The sequence below is a fragment of the Acinonyx jubatus genome, chromosome E1, assembly GCF_027475565.1.
Source record: "Acinonyx jubatus isolate Ajub_Pintada_27869175 chromosome E1, VMU_Ajub_asm_v1.0, whole genome shotgun sequence".
NCBI classification, from domain to species: Eukaryota; Metazoa; Chordata; class Mammalia; order Carnivora; family Felidae; genus Acinonyx; species Acinonyx jubatus.
In genome coordinates, this window is record NC_069397.1 from 46,674,108 (window position 1) to 46,686,713 (window position 12,606).

Consider the following 12,606-nt stretch of genomic DNA (forward strand, 5'->3'; position numbering starts at 1 on the left):
AAGTATTTTTATTTAGATGTCTCATTTTATTTATCATTATTTTTTTAATTATTATTTTTTTTAACGTTTATTTATTTTTGAGACAGCGAGAGACAAAGCATGAACGGGGGAGGGTCAGAGAGAGGGAGACACAGAATCCGGAACAGGCTCCAGGCTCTGAGCCATCAGCACAAAGCCCGACGCGGGGCTCGAACTCATGGACCGTGAGATCGTGACCTGAGCCGAAGTCAGCTGCTTAACCGACTGAGCCACCCAGGCGCCCCATATTTATCATTATTTTAAAAATGTTTATTTAAAAACAAACAGGGATGGTCAGAGAGAGAGGGAGACAGAAGATTCCAATCAGGCTCTGTGCTGACAGAGGTGAGCTCAATGCTAGGCTCGAACTCACGAACCGTGAGATCATGACCTGAGCTGAAGTCGGATGCTCAATTGACTGAGCCACCCTGGCTCCCCTTAGATGTCTCATTTTAAAACCAGCCATTTTTGTCAGCTTTTATCTTAAATGGAAGCCATGTAAAGTGATTGATTGGCTTATTTATTTAAAAGAATTGGCATGTACTATGTGTGAGGTCCTGTGCTTGGTGCTAGGAATACAGACACCTGTGGTCTGGGAGGTTAAAGTCTAGGGTAGGAGACAGAGATCAAATAAATTAATTAAACAGCTATAGGTATAATTCACATTGAGGAAAGTGGTATGAGGGAAAGAAATAAGCCTTCTGTGATGGAAAAATAACTGGATTGGGTGGTCCAAGGCTGAGACAGCTGAGCAAGGAATTGAGGATTAAGAAGGTGCCAGTGTCATGGAGATTGAGATGGAGGGCGCTCCAGACAGTCGGAAGATGAGCAGAAGCGCAGGTGTAAACCTTGACCTCCTGTAGATTACTTTCCTGTTCCAAATCTAGTAACATGTCACACATACCAACAAATAAGCAGACAAGACCGTCATGATTCGCATAAGCTGAATAAAGATACTGTTTGTTTTGCTACAGTTAGATAGGCTTTAAAGAAAATGTTATTTTCTTTGTCTTATTGTGAATTAACTGAGAATCAGTAACCTCTAATGAACTTAAAAGCCATTTCCTTTCTTGTGTATATGTAGCCTTGTGAATTTCTAAGGCTTAAAGGAAGACAGTTAAAATGTTTTAGACTTTTAACATGAGAATGTAAAATAAAATGACTTTAATCATTTTATTGAGTTTTGGCTTTCTTGTTTTTTATTGCCTTAATTGAATTACTAGCTTTATACCTGATAATCAAGCACAGAGATATATGTGTTATGTATTTGTATATATATGAATTTTTATTTTTAATATTTATAATCCTGTCACATGTAAGGCCACAAACATCACTTTGGGTCTTGTTTTGCGACTGTACTTTTGAAAGAAGTGACCTAAATGTTGTTTCTAATCAACTTTCCTAGGTAACCAAAGTAGTATTCTTTTTGACTAATGAACTGATATTATTAAAAAAAAAATCCATCCAAGAAAAGCTAACAAAGGACCCTTATTTATGGTTGTGCATGACATATTTAAAAATAGAAACAATTTGTTATTTAAAGATTGGGCTTAGCTGGTATTGAACTTGAAGTGCTAGTGGATGAGGATAAAGGCATGGAGCTCAAGGCTGACTAATGGGAACAAAAAGAGTATGTTCTAGTAAGATTTAAAACGTCAAAAACCAATAGATTTGATTGTAAATTTATAGAAGTTGTAGCAGTATGAAATTTGTCTGCTTTCCCTGAAGGTGTCAGTACAAACTGCGTGCAGATCATAAGCTAAATGACATTGGCCTTCTGCTTCGGGTCTGAGGAAATAAAAAGGTGTTCAGAAAAAAACCAAACAACCCGGGGCACCTGAGTGGCTCAGGCTGTTGGGCATCCAACTCGTGATTTTGGCTCAGGGGGTTGTGAGATTGAGCCCCGCTGTGGGCTCTGTGCAGAGAGTGGAGCCTGTGTGGGATTCTCTCTCACTCTCTCCCTCTTTCTTTCTTTCTCTCTCTCTCTCTCTCTCTCTCTCTCTCTCTCTCTCTCTCTCTCTCTCGCTCTCTCCCCATTTGCCCCTCTCCCTTGCTCTCATGCTCTTTCTGTCTAAAATAATAAAAGGAAAAACAAGTAAAAAAACCCAACCCAAACACAACACGTTGGAACCTGAGAGCTTTGGTGGCCAGATACGCAGCCCAGGCCGAGCTTCTGTGCCAGCAGATGTGTCTTTCGCTAGACCCTGCCAGCCTGAGAGCTGGGGTGTCAGCACAGACGCGCCCGCTCATTTGCACATCATGGCAGGTGCTGACTCGTGAAACACACCATGTATTTTTCCCTTCTAACATTTAGAAATGCTTTCAGCTTTATTATAGGACTAAAACATTTTATTCCCGTTTTTTTCCTTGCATATCTGGTAAATTTTATTTTAATAAATATTTTAGAGGAGGTATTTTAAATTTATGATTGAAGTGAATTTTTAGGTTTTATATTTGTAAATTTGATGTAGATGAAATCATATTAAAAGCTAGTGTGGGATTATGGCACTTAGATCTGGCTTGTAGAATGTAAAGAGCTCTTTTAATGTGTCTTCTTTGTGAGCATAGAATCTTTACAATGTGAACAATTACTTCCAATTTAGCTTATATATTCTGATATTCAGACCTCATTTTGCAAAAAGAATGGGTTGTCTTTAAAAACTTTTTAGTAAGTTGTTTGGGAATCAAGTTTCTACCTTCCTGTAGAAACAGTATCATAGTGACTTAGTTCCAGTCCAACCTAAAAGGTCCAATTTAATTAACGACATAGAGGCTATAGCGATACTGTTTTGGTTATATCTAATTAGCATTTAGACGACATTCTTTGTATGGTACAAAACATTCCAGATTTCATCTTGGGATACCATGTCCTCTGATTCAGCTCAACATTTACTGAGCACCTGTGCTTGAACACGAGGTTTTCTGGGTTTTGGAAAGCTGAGATAGCTATGGAAAGCAATCTGTTGGGGCCAGTCCGAGATGCACGTAGCTAATGTACCTGCAGGGCGGGCTGCCTGTGGTCAGGAAGTGCTGGAGCAGAAGTGCAAGCAGGAAAACGAGATGAGCAGTCCGCGGGGAGACCAGGAAGGCAGGAATATGGGGGCTGAGATTAAAGGATGGGGGTGTTGGGTAAAGACTCAGAGGCGACTTGGTACAGGGTAAGATTGGTGGTCATTTGGTTCAGGGGCAGATGAGGGCCTTAACCAGGACAGTGGCAGTGGGAGTAGAGTAGGAGACACATAAGAGAGTCGTTCTAGACCTAGGTGGTCAAGATTTGGAGACTACTCAGCGGGACACAAGGCAGTTCAAGACGGCTTTTGGAATTTGAGCCTTGCTCTCTTTGTGGATGTGGATCCTTTAACTTGAGGAGCAACTGAAGGAGGATGAGATTTGGGATGAAGATGATGCATTTGGTTTGGATATATTTGTTTAAAGTGCTTGGATGATCATCTGTGCATCCCCCGTCTCCTCCATCCCGTGCTTACTGGGCACCTATTATGTTCCCAGTCCTCTGTGAGGTGTGGGAATGCAGAAAGGCACTTGTAGGCTGTTGGCAGTGGATCTGTCTGTGGCTGACAGAATGATCCAGCACATAAAATGCTGTCGAATAGTTCAGAAAAATAAGAAAACGTGCTATGGCTGGCACTTAACTTGAAATGGGGGGTGTAGAATTTAGAGGCAAATTAGAGCCAGAGGAGCAGACTGGGGAGTTACGTGCACCAAGGGAGTCAGGAAATCCAGGAAATCAGCGTGATGGGTCCTCAGCTCCATCATGGGAGGAAGGCTCATCCTGGAGTGAGGGGGACTTGGCAGGATGTGCCCCAGGCCCCAGAGTGGTGGCACTGTACCCCATGCAGGAGAAAAGGCCCCTCACTAGCTGGTCTTTCTCTGAGTGTTAGCAAGAGGAGAGTGAAATGAATAAGTGGGATGGGGGTGCTCCTCCTTTGGGTTCAGAACTGGGGACGTACACTTTTTTGTTTTGCTGCCAGGTAATTTTTGTATAGGGAATCTCTTATCAGTTTCCTTGATGAGGGCCACATAAGTACTTCTTTTCCATATTTAAACGTAGTTCAATGTAGAGCAGAGATGGAAGCAAAAGATATTGTTTATTAACATTAAAATTTCTAAGTATTCAAACTCAGCCTTTTTGAGAAATGTTGAAAATGTCCAAGTTTAATACAACTCAGTTGGGTATTTCTTATTATAAGAACATTTTCATTTGAAAAATTTCAGACAGCAACTAGTAACGTCCTGTCTGGATATCACGTGGAAGGCTTGGAAGGGGGTAAGTACCAAATTCTGTGTTACTTCTGCTAGCTGTAATGCCAGGCATTACTTTTTTATTGATTACTGGGAGGACATTTACGGAGTTATGGTACATGTAAGTGGAGGTGTCAGGAGAGGATATAAAAATTTAAGTCTAAGAAGTAGGTGCAGATGAAGCAGTTGTTTTACTGGCCCCTTTCTGTAGCGGCGTGGAGTAATGGAGGCAGGAGGTATCCTTTTCTTGCCTCCACGTAGCTCCAAACGTAAACCTCATCGTTAGCAATGTCGAGTTGCTACATTCTGCGCTAGAGGGAAGCCTCCTTTCTCTCTCTGTCCCAGGCCAGTCCAGTTCTTACTTTTTGGAAGTCCCGATCGGTAAGCTGAGTTGTTCCAGCCACGGTTAAAATCCATGACCTGCTCTTCTCTTGCCCCACAAAAGGGGAAGGGGACCAACATTCATCGAGCGCTTGCTGGGTACTCCGTACTCGGTGGCTTTCACAAAAACATGTATTGGCTTCTCCCATCATTTTGAGAGGTGATGAGACTGGTGTTTATTAAAGTTCAGTGATTTTCCCAGTCACACAGCTGGAAAGGGATGAAACGCAGCTTTAAACTCAGCCTGGCTGAATATCTTTGTTGTTGCTGTTGTTGGGGTGTGGGCACAGTGATTTGTGAGGGAATAGAAAATGGCTGTAAGGTCCTTCAGATTTTGCTGCTGCTCAACCTCTACTGCTCTAGCCTTTTCTCTCTTAAGCCTTATTTCCTTGGTTTATTTGGAATCTTTTACCCAAACGAATCAAACCTCATTGTCTTCAGAAGTAAACAAATGTTATTTTTTAGCTCCTACCTCAGAATTCAACTTTTTGAACTTGATTTCGCTTGTAAAAAAAAGGCTTACTTTATATGATTACATGTGTCAGACAAACCCTAAGGAGCATGGGTGATAATGGGTAACTTTTTACCCAGTATGCAGTATTGAATTTGCTCTAAAAATTTCCTTCCAGGATGCAGTAATTTTCTCATTCCTGAAATAATTCCTGATAGAGACGCATCTTAAGAAATGACAAGCATGCCAACCTTTCCCCCTGTCAGTTGTTAGGGAAGAGACTGCATTGGAAACATGTCCACCAGTTGCTAGGACAGAGTCAGGGTCATCGACTTGATTTCGCTGTTGGGTAACTACTTCAGTGATTTGAAGTTTCATGTGGTTAATTGAATTTCACTCATTTGACTGGTAGAGGCAAGTATGTCATGTCCTTTTTACATCATCTGGGATGATGTGTGTGGAGGGTTTATAGTATTTCTTACACATGAAAATATCAGAATTATTAGCAAGCCTCAAATGATACGACTATATCCTGATTACTCTCTAGGATCTTGTAATGGTTGGCATTTCCGCCCACCACCTAGGGGAATCACAAGCAGCGAGGAATATACTTTGTGTAAAAGGTAACGTGAATTTTTTTTTTAAACCAATGACATGTCTTTATTCAAAGGATAGATAATTTTCCTTCACTTTCTGAAAAGTAGTAGTTCCAATCTAAAGAAGGTAGTATGTGAAGGAAGAAGTATAATGATTGAGTTAAGTGGTTTATTTTCAACTGGAAACAGAAGCCATAATGGTCATTATCATTAAATAAGAAAAGTCAAAGCCAGACCAGTGAGCCTTCTATTAATTACAAACAACAGTGATCTAAATGGGGATTGTTAAGACTTTGTGTAGAAGTCTTTTATAAAACCAGTTGAATTATTAGGACTGAATTTAATTCTGGTCTCTTATTTATGTGAAATTTACCTAACGTTTGGTGATTGAAATGGAAATGATACGAACTGAAGTAGAGCATAAAGTAGATGAAGACATTTTAAATTATTTTAATAACTTTTCTAAAAAAATACCTATTATCTTCCTGTTATCCTTCTATATAATTTACGAGTAATTTCTATTTGAAGGGCTAACCTTTCAAAATAGTTATTAAGCCGGACAGAATTATTGCAGTCACGTTTTGAAAGGTTCTTTTTGTAAGAACTAGTAACTAGTGATATTTTAGAAATAAAGTCTCATTACTATAGATTGTTTTTGGTAATGAAGAAAACTGGATATGTAGTTTTGATGATTGAATAGTTAAGACATCAGATACGATTTTATGTAGAAATAAAGAAACGAAGTAGTAAATCGCAGAAAGCCTGGTGGCATCCTGTCGTAGGAGAGGAAAAACACAGTCACGTGCAGAGGAAATGGGAGAAAGTTTAAGGCCAGGAGAGACTATCAGCCTCTAATATATTTAAAGAAATAATTTAAAGCAAAGCAATAGAAAGACAAATATTTGGCTTATTAAGATCTACTTAAGAGAAACAAATGCATGATTTTAAATGTCTCTTAAAAACCGTAAGAACTTAATCGTATAATTTAAGTTCAAGAACTTTCCGTATCATCAAGAAAAGCTTTAAATACAGTCATCTTTTCAAATAGGGTGAACGGTTTGATCATTTACACTGTGTTGTGGTTCGTTTTGTATTTCTTATGGCCTGTATTTTTTTCAGTTGAAGAATTATCCATAATATGACACCTCTCATCTCTATTTTGCTCTTTATAGTTTAGTTTTCACTTTTTCTCTCAGAAGATCTTTTTTTTAATTTTTTGACGTTTCAATGGTTTAAAAATTGGCTAGGCCCCGAATTTTGCACGGTATTTAAAACTTTAAAAAAATACTGATAATCAGAGTTTTGCCTTTTTATGTGTTTCGACCACCGAATTATTGTCAGTTGAATTTTCTGAGTCATAAACACTGTGAAACCATAACTCTTGTCCTTTAAAGTGAACGTTTATGAACTTACCGTTGAAGAATTTAATCTATTGAATTAATTGTGATTCCAATATAAAACTTTTATTCTTAATTTATTCAAAACTTCAAGCAAATGAATAGAGCCCAGTATTTTCAATGAAACATAGGTTAATGGTCATAGAGAAAAGGGTAAAGGCTTTACGTTCGAAGGTGAGGAATAGAACCCTTAAGGTTATACTTTAATGATACATTAACATTTTTTTCCAAATGAAATTCTTAGTATGTGGAGCATTTTTCTTGAGGAGAATATCATTTTGGGAAGTAGGGCATTCCTGTATTTGATGCACCGATCCACTTGATGTCAGTGTTGCTTTAGGAAAATTCTGCTCTAAGAAGAATTGTCTAAATAGAGTTGTTACATCATGAAGGAAACTGCCGTTTCGATGTTGGTTTTGTGGGTGTGGGGTGGTTATGACTGATTATGTTTCGCTTTAGCACCCCCTTATTCCAAAACAGGGATCACTGAGTCTGGGAAGTTGCCGTAGCGATTAACTGTTATAAATGTTCGTGAACCCTCTTCTCCCTCCTCCATGCAAGTCAGTGTGATAAATATGGCCTTTCAGGAGATAAAGTTTTGTTTTTGTTATTGAAGAGTCGAAGGGCAAATGATGGAAGTTTGTATTCTAAATGGTCCAACAAAGTGTATGATGAAACAGTCTTTCCTATTTTACTTAGATTTTTAGAACAAGGCATCTGTAGGTACGGTGCCCAGTGTACTTCAGCGCACTCCCAGGAAGAACTAGCAGAATGGCAGAAACGATACGCCTCGCGGCTGATAAAATTGAAACAGCAAAACGAGAATAAACAGCTCTCAGGCAGTTACATGGAGACCTTGATAGAAAAGTGGATGAATTCATTATCTCCTGAGAAAGTGGTGAGGAAAATAAACTGCATTGTTTTGTTTTGTTTGAAACAATGACTTTGTTTGAGTCTTGACTTTATTTTGTGCTATATTTTGGTTTATTTCCTTATCCTCTATATGAAGAACTCGATTCTTGATGAAGTGTTTTTGTAGCAAAATCAGACTCTTTTGCTAAAATAAAGAGCAGAACCAAGGCATTTGTTTGGAGATTTGCAGGTATTGTATGAACCTTTGTTCAGGGAGCGTTTACTGCCATTTTGTTGTCCTTAATTTTTTTATGTCTTGTCTGAGCTTTATTATATCTTGTTCTTATAAAATTAATGTGTAAAATGTCTTGCTTTGTCAACAGTTCCATCCACATCTTCACCGTTGATATTTATTTATTCACCATGCCAAAAGTTTTGTTTGTGCTTTTAGGAATAAAAACGTAACACCAATTGTTGTCTTTTTCAGCTTAGCGAATGTATAGAGGGAGTAAAAGTTGAGCATAATCCTGATCTGTCGGTTACTGTCAACACCAAAAAGTCTCACCAGACATGGACCTTTGCTCTTACTTGTAAGGTATGAATTTTGTGTTAATTGAAGAATGTAATTTTTTTTCGATGTTCTTAAAGCTTCCCTGACCTTTAAATCCCTGTGTGAGACCATTGAAAATGTTTTCATCTAAATACATTCTTAAGTAGGTTATGTATTGTGCTAAAGTGTATTTCTGTATTCCCTTAAAGGTATAATTTTTTTAGATTTTGAGATAAAGGTCTTTGTAGACATTTAGATGTTTGCTAATTTATTAATTTGATCAAGAGGTCTTTGATACATCGTCTTCCAAAGTTGGAACATAGGATGGGGTTCGTGGCTCAGAATTAACTATTTAAAAATCGAATTGTTTAATCTGGCTGTTCTAAGATATTTAAACAATAGCAACTTGTTTGTATAATTGATTTGATGAAATCATAGATTCTGTAATAATGGGTTTTTAATATGAGACGTTTTCTGCAGTGCTTTCCATCTTGAATATGGTACTCAAAGTTTTAGAATAAAGCAAAGTCAAACTTTTCTGTGAATATGTGCAGTGGAAAAGTTTGGTGTGCTTTTTGGTGGCATTTCTTTTACTGTACCATCCGCATCTTGGGATGAAAAATCTGGGAACATTTAGCTTTGGCCTTGAACCCAATCCGTTGCCTTTAGAGGTAACTGCCCTCCTGTGAAGACTTCCTACTTAAAGCTAGATAAAACTTTTTTAGGCCAAAGGTATGGAAAGTTGGAGTTCGGTGGTCATACAGGGTGATAGCTTTCACCGCAAAGAAAGATGAGTGTGTCATGGAAAGAGCAGGGTGGTTAGAGATGTCAGATAAATCTGTCGTTTTTAAAAATTTCAGCTTTGCTGAGGTATCAGTGACATCATAAATATATGATTTTAACAATGGATTTTTGTTTTAAACCATTCTGATTTTTTCTTAAATGGCTTGTGAGTACAGTTTGTATTTTTAACATAGTCTCTTAGAAGCATGGGAAAGTAAAAGTCCCTGATGGGAATATTTTTATTGAAGAACCCAGTGACAGTTGGACTTTTCACCCCCTTGTACTCAATGAATTCCTTTGCCTTCCTTGCAGCCTGCAAGAATGCTGTGTCGGGTAGCGTTGCTCTATGATGCACATCGTCCTCATTTTAGTATCATTGCAATATCTGCCGGAGATAGTACTACCCAGGTATCGCAGGAAGTCCCAGAGAACTGTCAAGAATGGATAGGAGGGAAGATGGCCCAAAATGGATTAGATCATTACGTGTATAAAGTCGGGATAGCATTTAACACAGAAATCTTTGGAACTTTTCGCCAAACCATAGTTTTCGACTTTGGATTGGAACCAGTACTCATGCAAAGAGTAATGATTGATGCGGCTTCTACAGAAGGTAATATTTAGACCCCCCCCCAATACAACGTATTAAAAGGCACTATAATGGCAGTATTAAAAGATACGTATTAGCCTCTAAATATTTCCTGGAGAGGGAATGAACGATAAGGCAAAAAAAAAAAAAAAAAAGTCCCAAAGCAATTGACTCATTTATTGGGTAATGAGATGAGAATGGTTCATATTATGCTCTGGTCTCTTTATGGAGTCATTAGGCAAACTTGCTTTGAGCTTCCCCAAACTTGTCTGAGTAGACGATCAGGTCTGTTTGGGTCTCTTAGCTTGGTTTCTGGTTTTTTTTTTTTAAATGTTTTATTCATTTTTGAGACAGCGACAGAGCATGAGCAGGGGAGAGGCAGAGAGAGAGCGAGACACAGAATCTGAAGCAGGCTCCAGGCTCTGAGCTGTCAGCACAGAGCCCCGCGCGGGGCTCAAACTCACAGACCGCAAGATCATGACCTGAGCCTAAGTCGGACGCTCAACCGACTGAGCCACCCAGGCGCCCCTAGGGTGCCTTTAATAGGATCTGCTCTGTGTTCCTGGGAAAGAGGTCCCTGGTTTCAACGTGTGAGCACCTACAGAAGATGATAGTTACTTTGCATGTTGTTACATTACTGCCTATTGCTAAATTTTATGCCGAGATCCAGCAGGACAAGGAAGGGGCACATTACCCTGTATTTTCTTGGCTCTTGGTTGGATTTATAGGTGCTTTGTTTTATTTAGTGAGTACTAAATATTTATTTAAGAGGGACTTCATGTGAAACTTCCTATTGTGTTGTCTATAACTGACCCTATTGTGGAGGATGTTTTTTTGCTCTGTACCACAGTGTCCCATTTGTGAGACCTAAAGTCTGGTTCATGAGCAAATGCTAGGGTTTGATTTTTTGGATGCAGTGACAGGTGGAATTGTTCTGTCTCCTTTACTTTATCTGCTGGGAAGGTTAAAGCAACATTTGGGCCCAGATTGAACAATTAGGCATTACCTTCTTGTGTGTGTGCCAGTGTCACCCAGACTTCCTTAGACCTCAGTTGAGGCTTATTTCTCACTTACTTTGATCTCTGTTACCTGTTTTTATTCTTTTGTATTTTGGATTTTCATCTTCTCTGTACTCTTTGGAATTAGAATATGTTAAATCCTGGGGCGCCTGGGTGGCTCAGTCGGTTGAGCTTCAGACTTCGGCTCAGGTCATGATCTCACGGTGGGTGAGTTCGAGCCCCGCGTCGGGCTCTGTGCTGACTGCTCAGAGCCTGGAGCCTGCTTCGGATTCTGTGTCTCCCTCTCTCTGACCCTCCCCTGTTCATGCTCTGTCTCTCTCTGTCTCAAAAATAAATAAACATTAAAGAAAAAAAAAGATAGAGTATGTTAAATCCGATAGCCAAGTAGATACAGTTGACAGAGTAAGAATACGTAATTTATATTTGCCGCTGTAGGAATTCTTTGGCAGTCTTTTTCCTGCAAAGAGCCAGAGAGTGAATCCTTCAGGTGCTGCCGGGCAGATGGTGTTTGCTGGGGCAGCGCTGCTCTGCGCTGTGATGATAAAGGAGCTATAGACCATATGGAAGCGAAAGGGCATGACTGTGTTCCAGTCACACTTTATTTTCAAAAACCGCGGGCTGGAAGTAGCCTGCATGCTGTGGTTTGCCTGCCCCTGTCCTAGTGAGTTGCTTTTAGAGACTAGGACTTGAGAACTATTAGGAGGCACCTTTTGTAAATCATGAAGAGAGACCACCACGTATTTCCCACTTGCAAGTATAATTTTCATAGAATGTTCTGGGCTTAAGTGTGGTGTGTGTGTGTGTGTGTGTGTGTGTACGTGTACATACATATAGAAATATTTTTTTTTTTTTAAGTTTTTTGTTTTTTGAGAGAGAGAGGGAGGGAGGGAGGGACTGTGTGCATGGGGGAGGGGAAGAGGGAGAGGGAGAGAGAGAATCCCAGGCAGCCTCCATACCCAGTGCCGAGCCCGAAGCAGGGCTCCATCTGAGCCGAAATCAAGTTGGATGCTTAACTGACTGAGCCATCCAGGTGCCCCACATGTGGGTTATATTTTAAAAGTTTGCTTTTTAGATGGATGGTTTGTAACTCACAACTCATTTCCCCATAGAAATAAGTTTTTAAAAACAAACAAAAAAAAAGAAGTAAGTTTTTAAGGGTTGTCAAAATCTGTACTAGTTAATGAAAGCCTATTTAATTAATAATATAAAATGTTACATGTCTGCGTTAAGAAGAGAAAATGATGCTAATTAAGACTGATGCGGGAAGGAGGTGATGATGTAGATTTTAGGGCACCCTCACATGGGCTTGAGAGATTGAGGGTACTTTGACTACTTTTGCCTCAGGCATGTGTTACTTTTCTAGTGGGAGAAAAAGAGCAGTGAACAGACTTCACAGTCAAATAGAATTGGATTTGAGTCTCAATTTTCTCATTACTCGTGTGACATTTCTGAACTTCATGTGTAAAATGGGGCTAGTAATATCTATTTCAGAGGATCATTGTGGGAACCAAAATAAGCATTGTATGGTTTCTGGCACATGGTAAGCACTTAGTAAATGGTAGCCGTTGTTTTTACCATGAGCCATGGTTAGAATAACTTCTGACTTAAAAATAGAATGAAGAAAGTAGGAAGAGAGAAGGAGAATTTATTTTAAAAAGTGTGGACCAGGGGCTCTAGGGTGCATGCAGGAAGAGGGGCTAAGAAGCTGAGATA

At 39.3% G+C, this 12,606-nt stretch overlaps 1 protein-coding gene across 7 annotated transcripts in view; it reads left to right on the forward strand.

The window, feature by feature from the left end:
• The window catches only part of HELZ (helicase with zinc finger), a 155,842-nt gene that overhangs the window by 39,214 nt on the left and 104,022 nt on the right, over nucleotides 1-12,606 (forward strand). For 6 of the 7 annotated variants that reach the window (XM_027047953.2, XM_027047957.2, XM_027047955.2 and 3 more), the window contains 5 exons: nucleotides 4,252-4,303; nucleotides 5,658-5,733; nucleotides 7,803-8,001; nucleotides 8,443-8,550; nucleotides 9,601-9,898. In XM_027047953.2, coding sequence (XP_026903754.1) covers nucleotides 4,252-4,303; nucleotides 5,658-5,733; nucleotides 7,803-8,001; nucleotides 8,443-8,550; nucleotides 9,601-9,898 — 733 coding nt within the window. The remainder of the gene's footprint in view (nucleotides 1-4,251; nucleotides 4,304-5,657; nucleotides 5,734-7,802; nucleotides 8,002-8,442; nucleotides 8,551-9,600; nucleotides 9,899-12,606) is intronic. The other variant, XM_053212308.1, reaches the window with a different exon arrangement.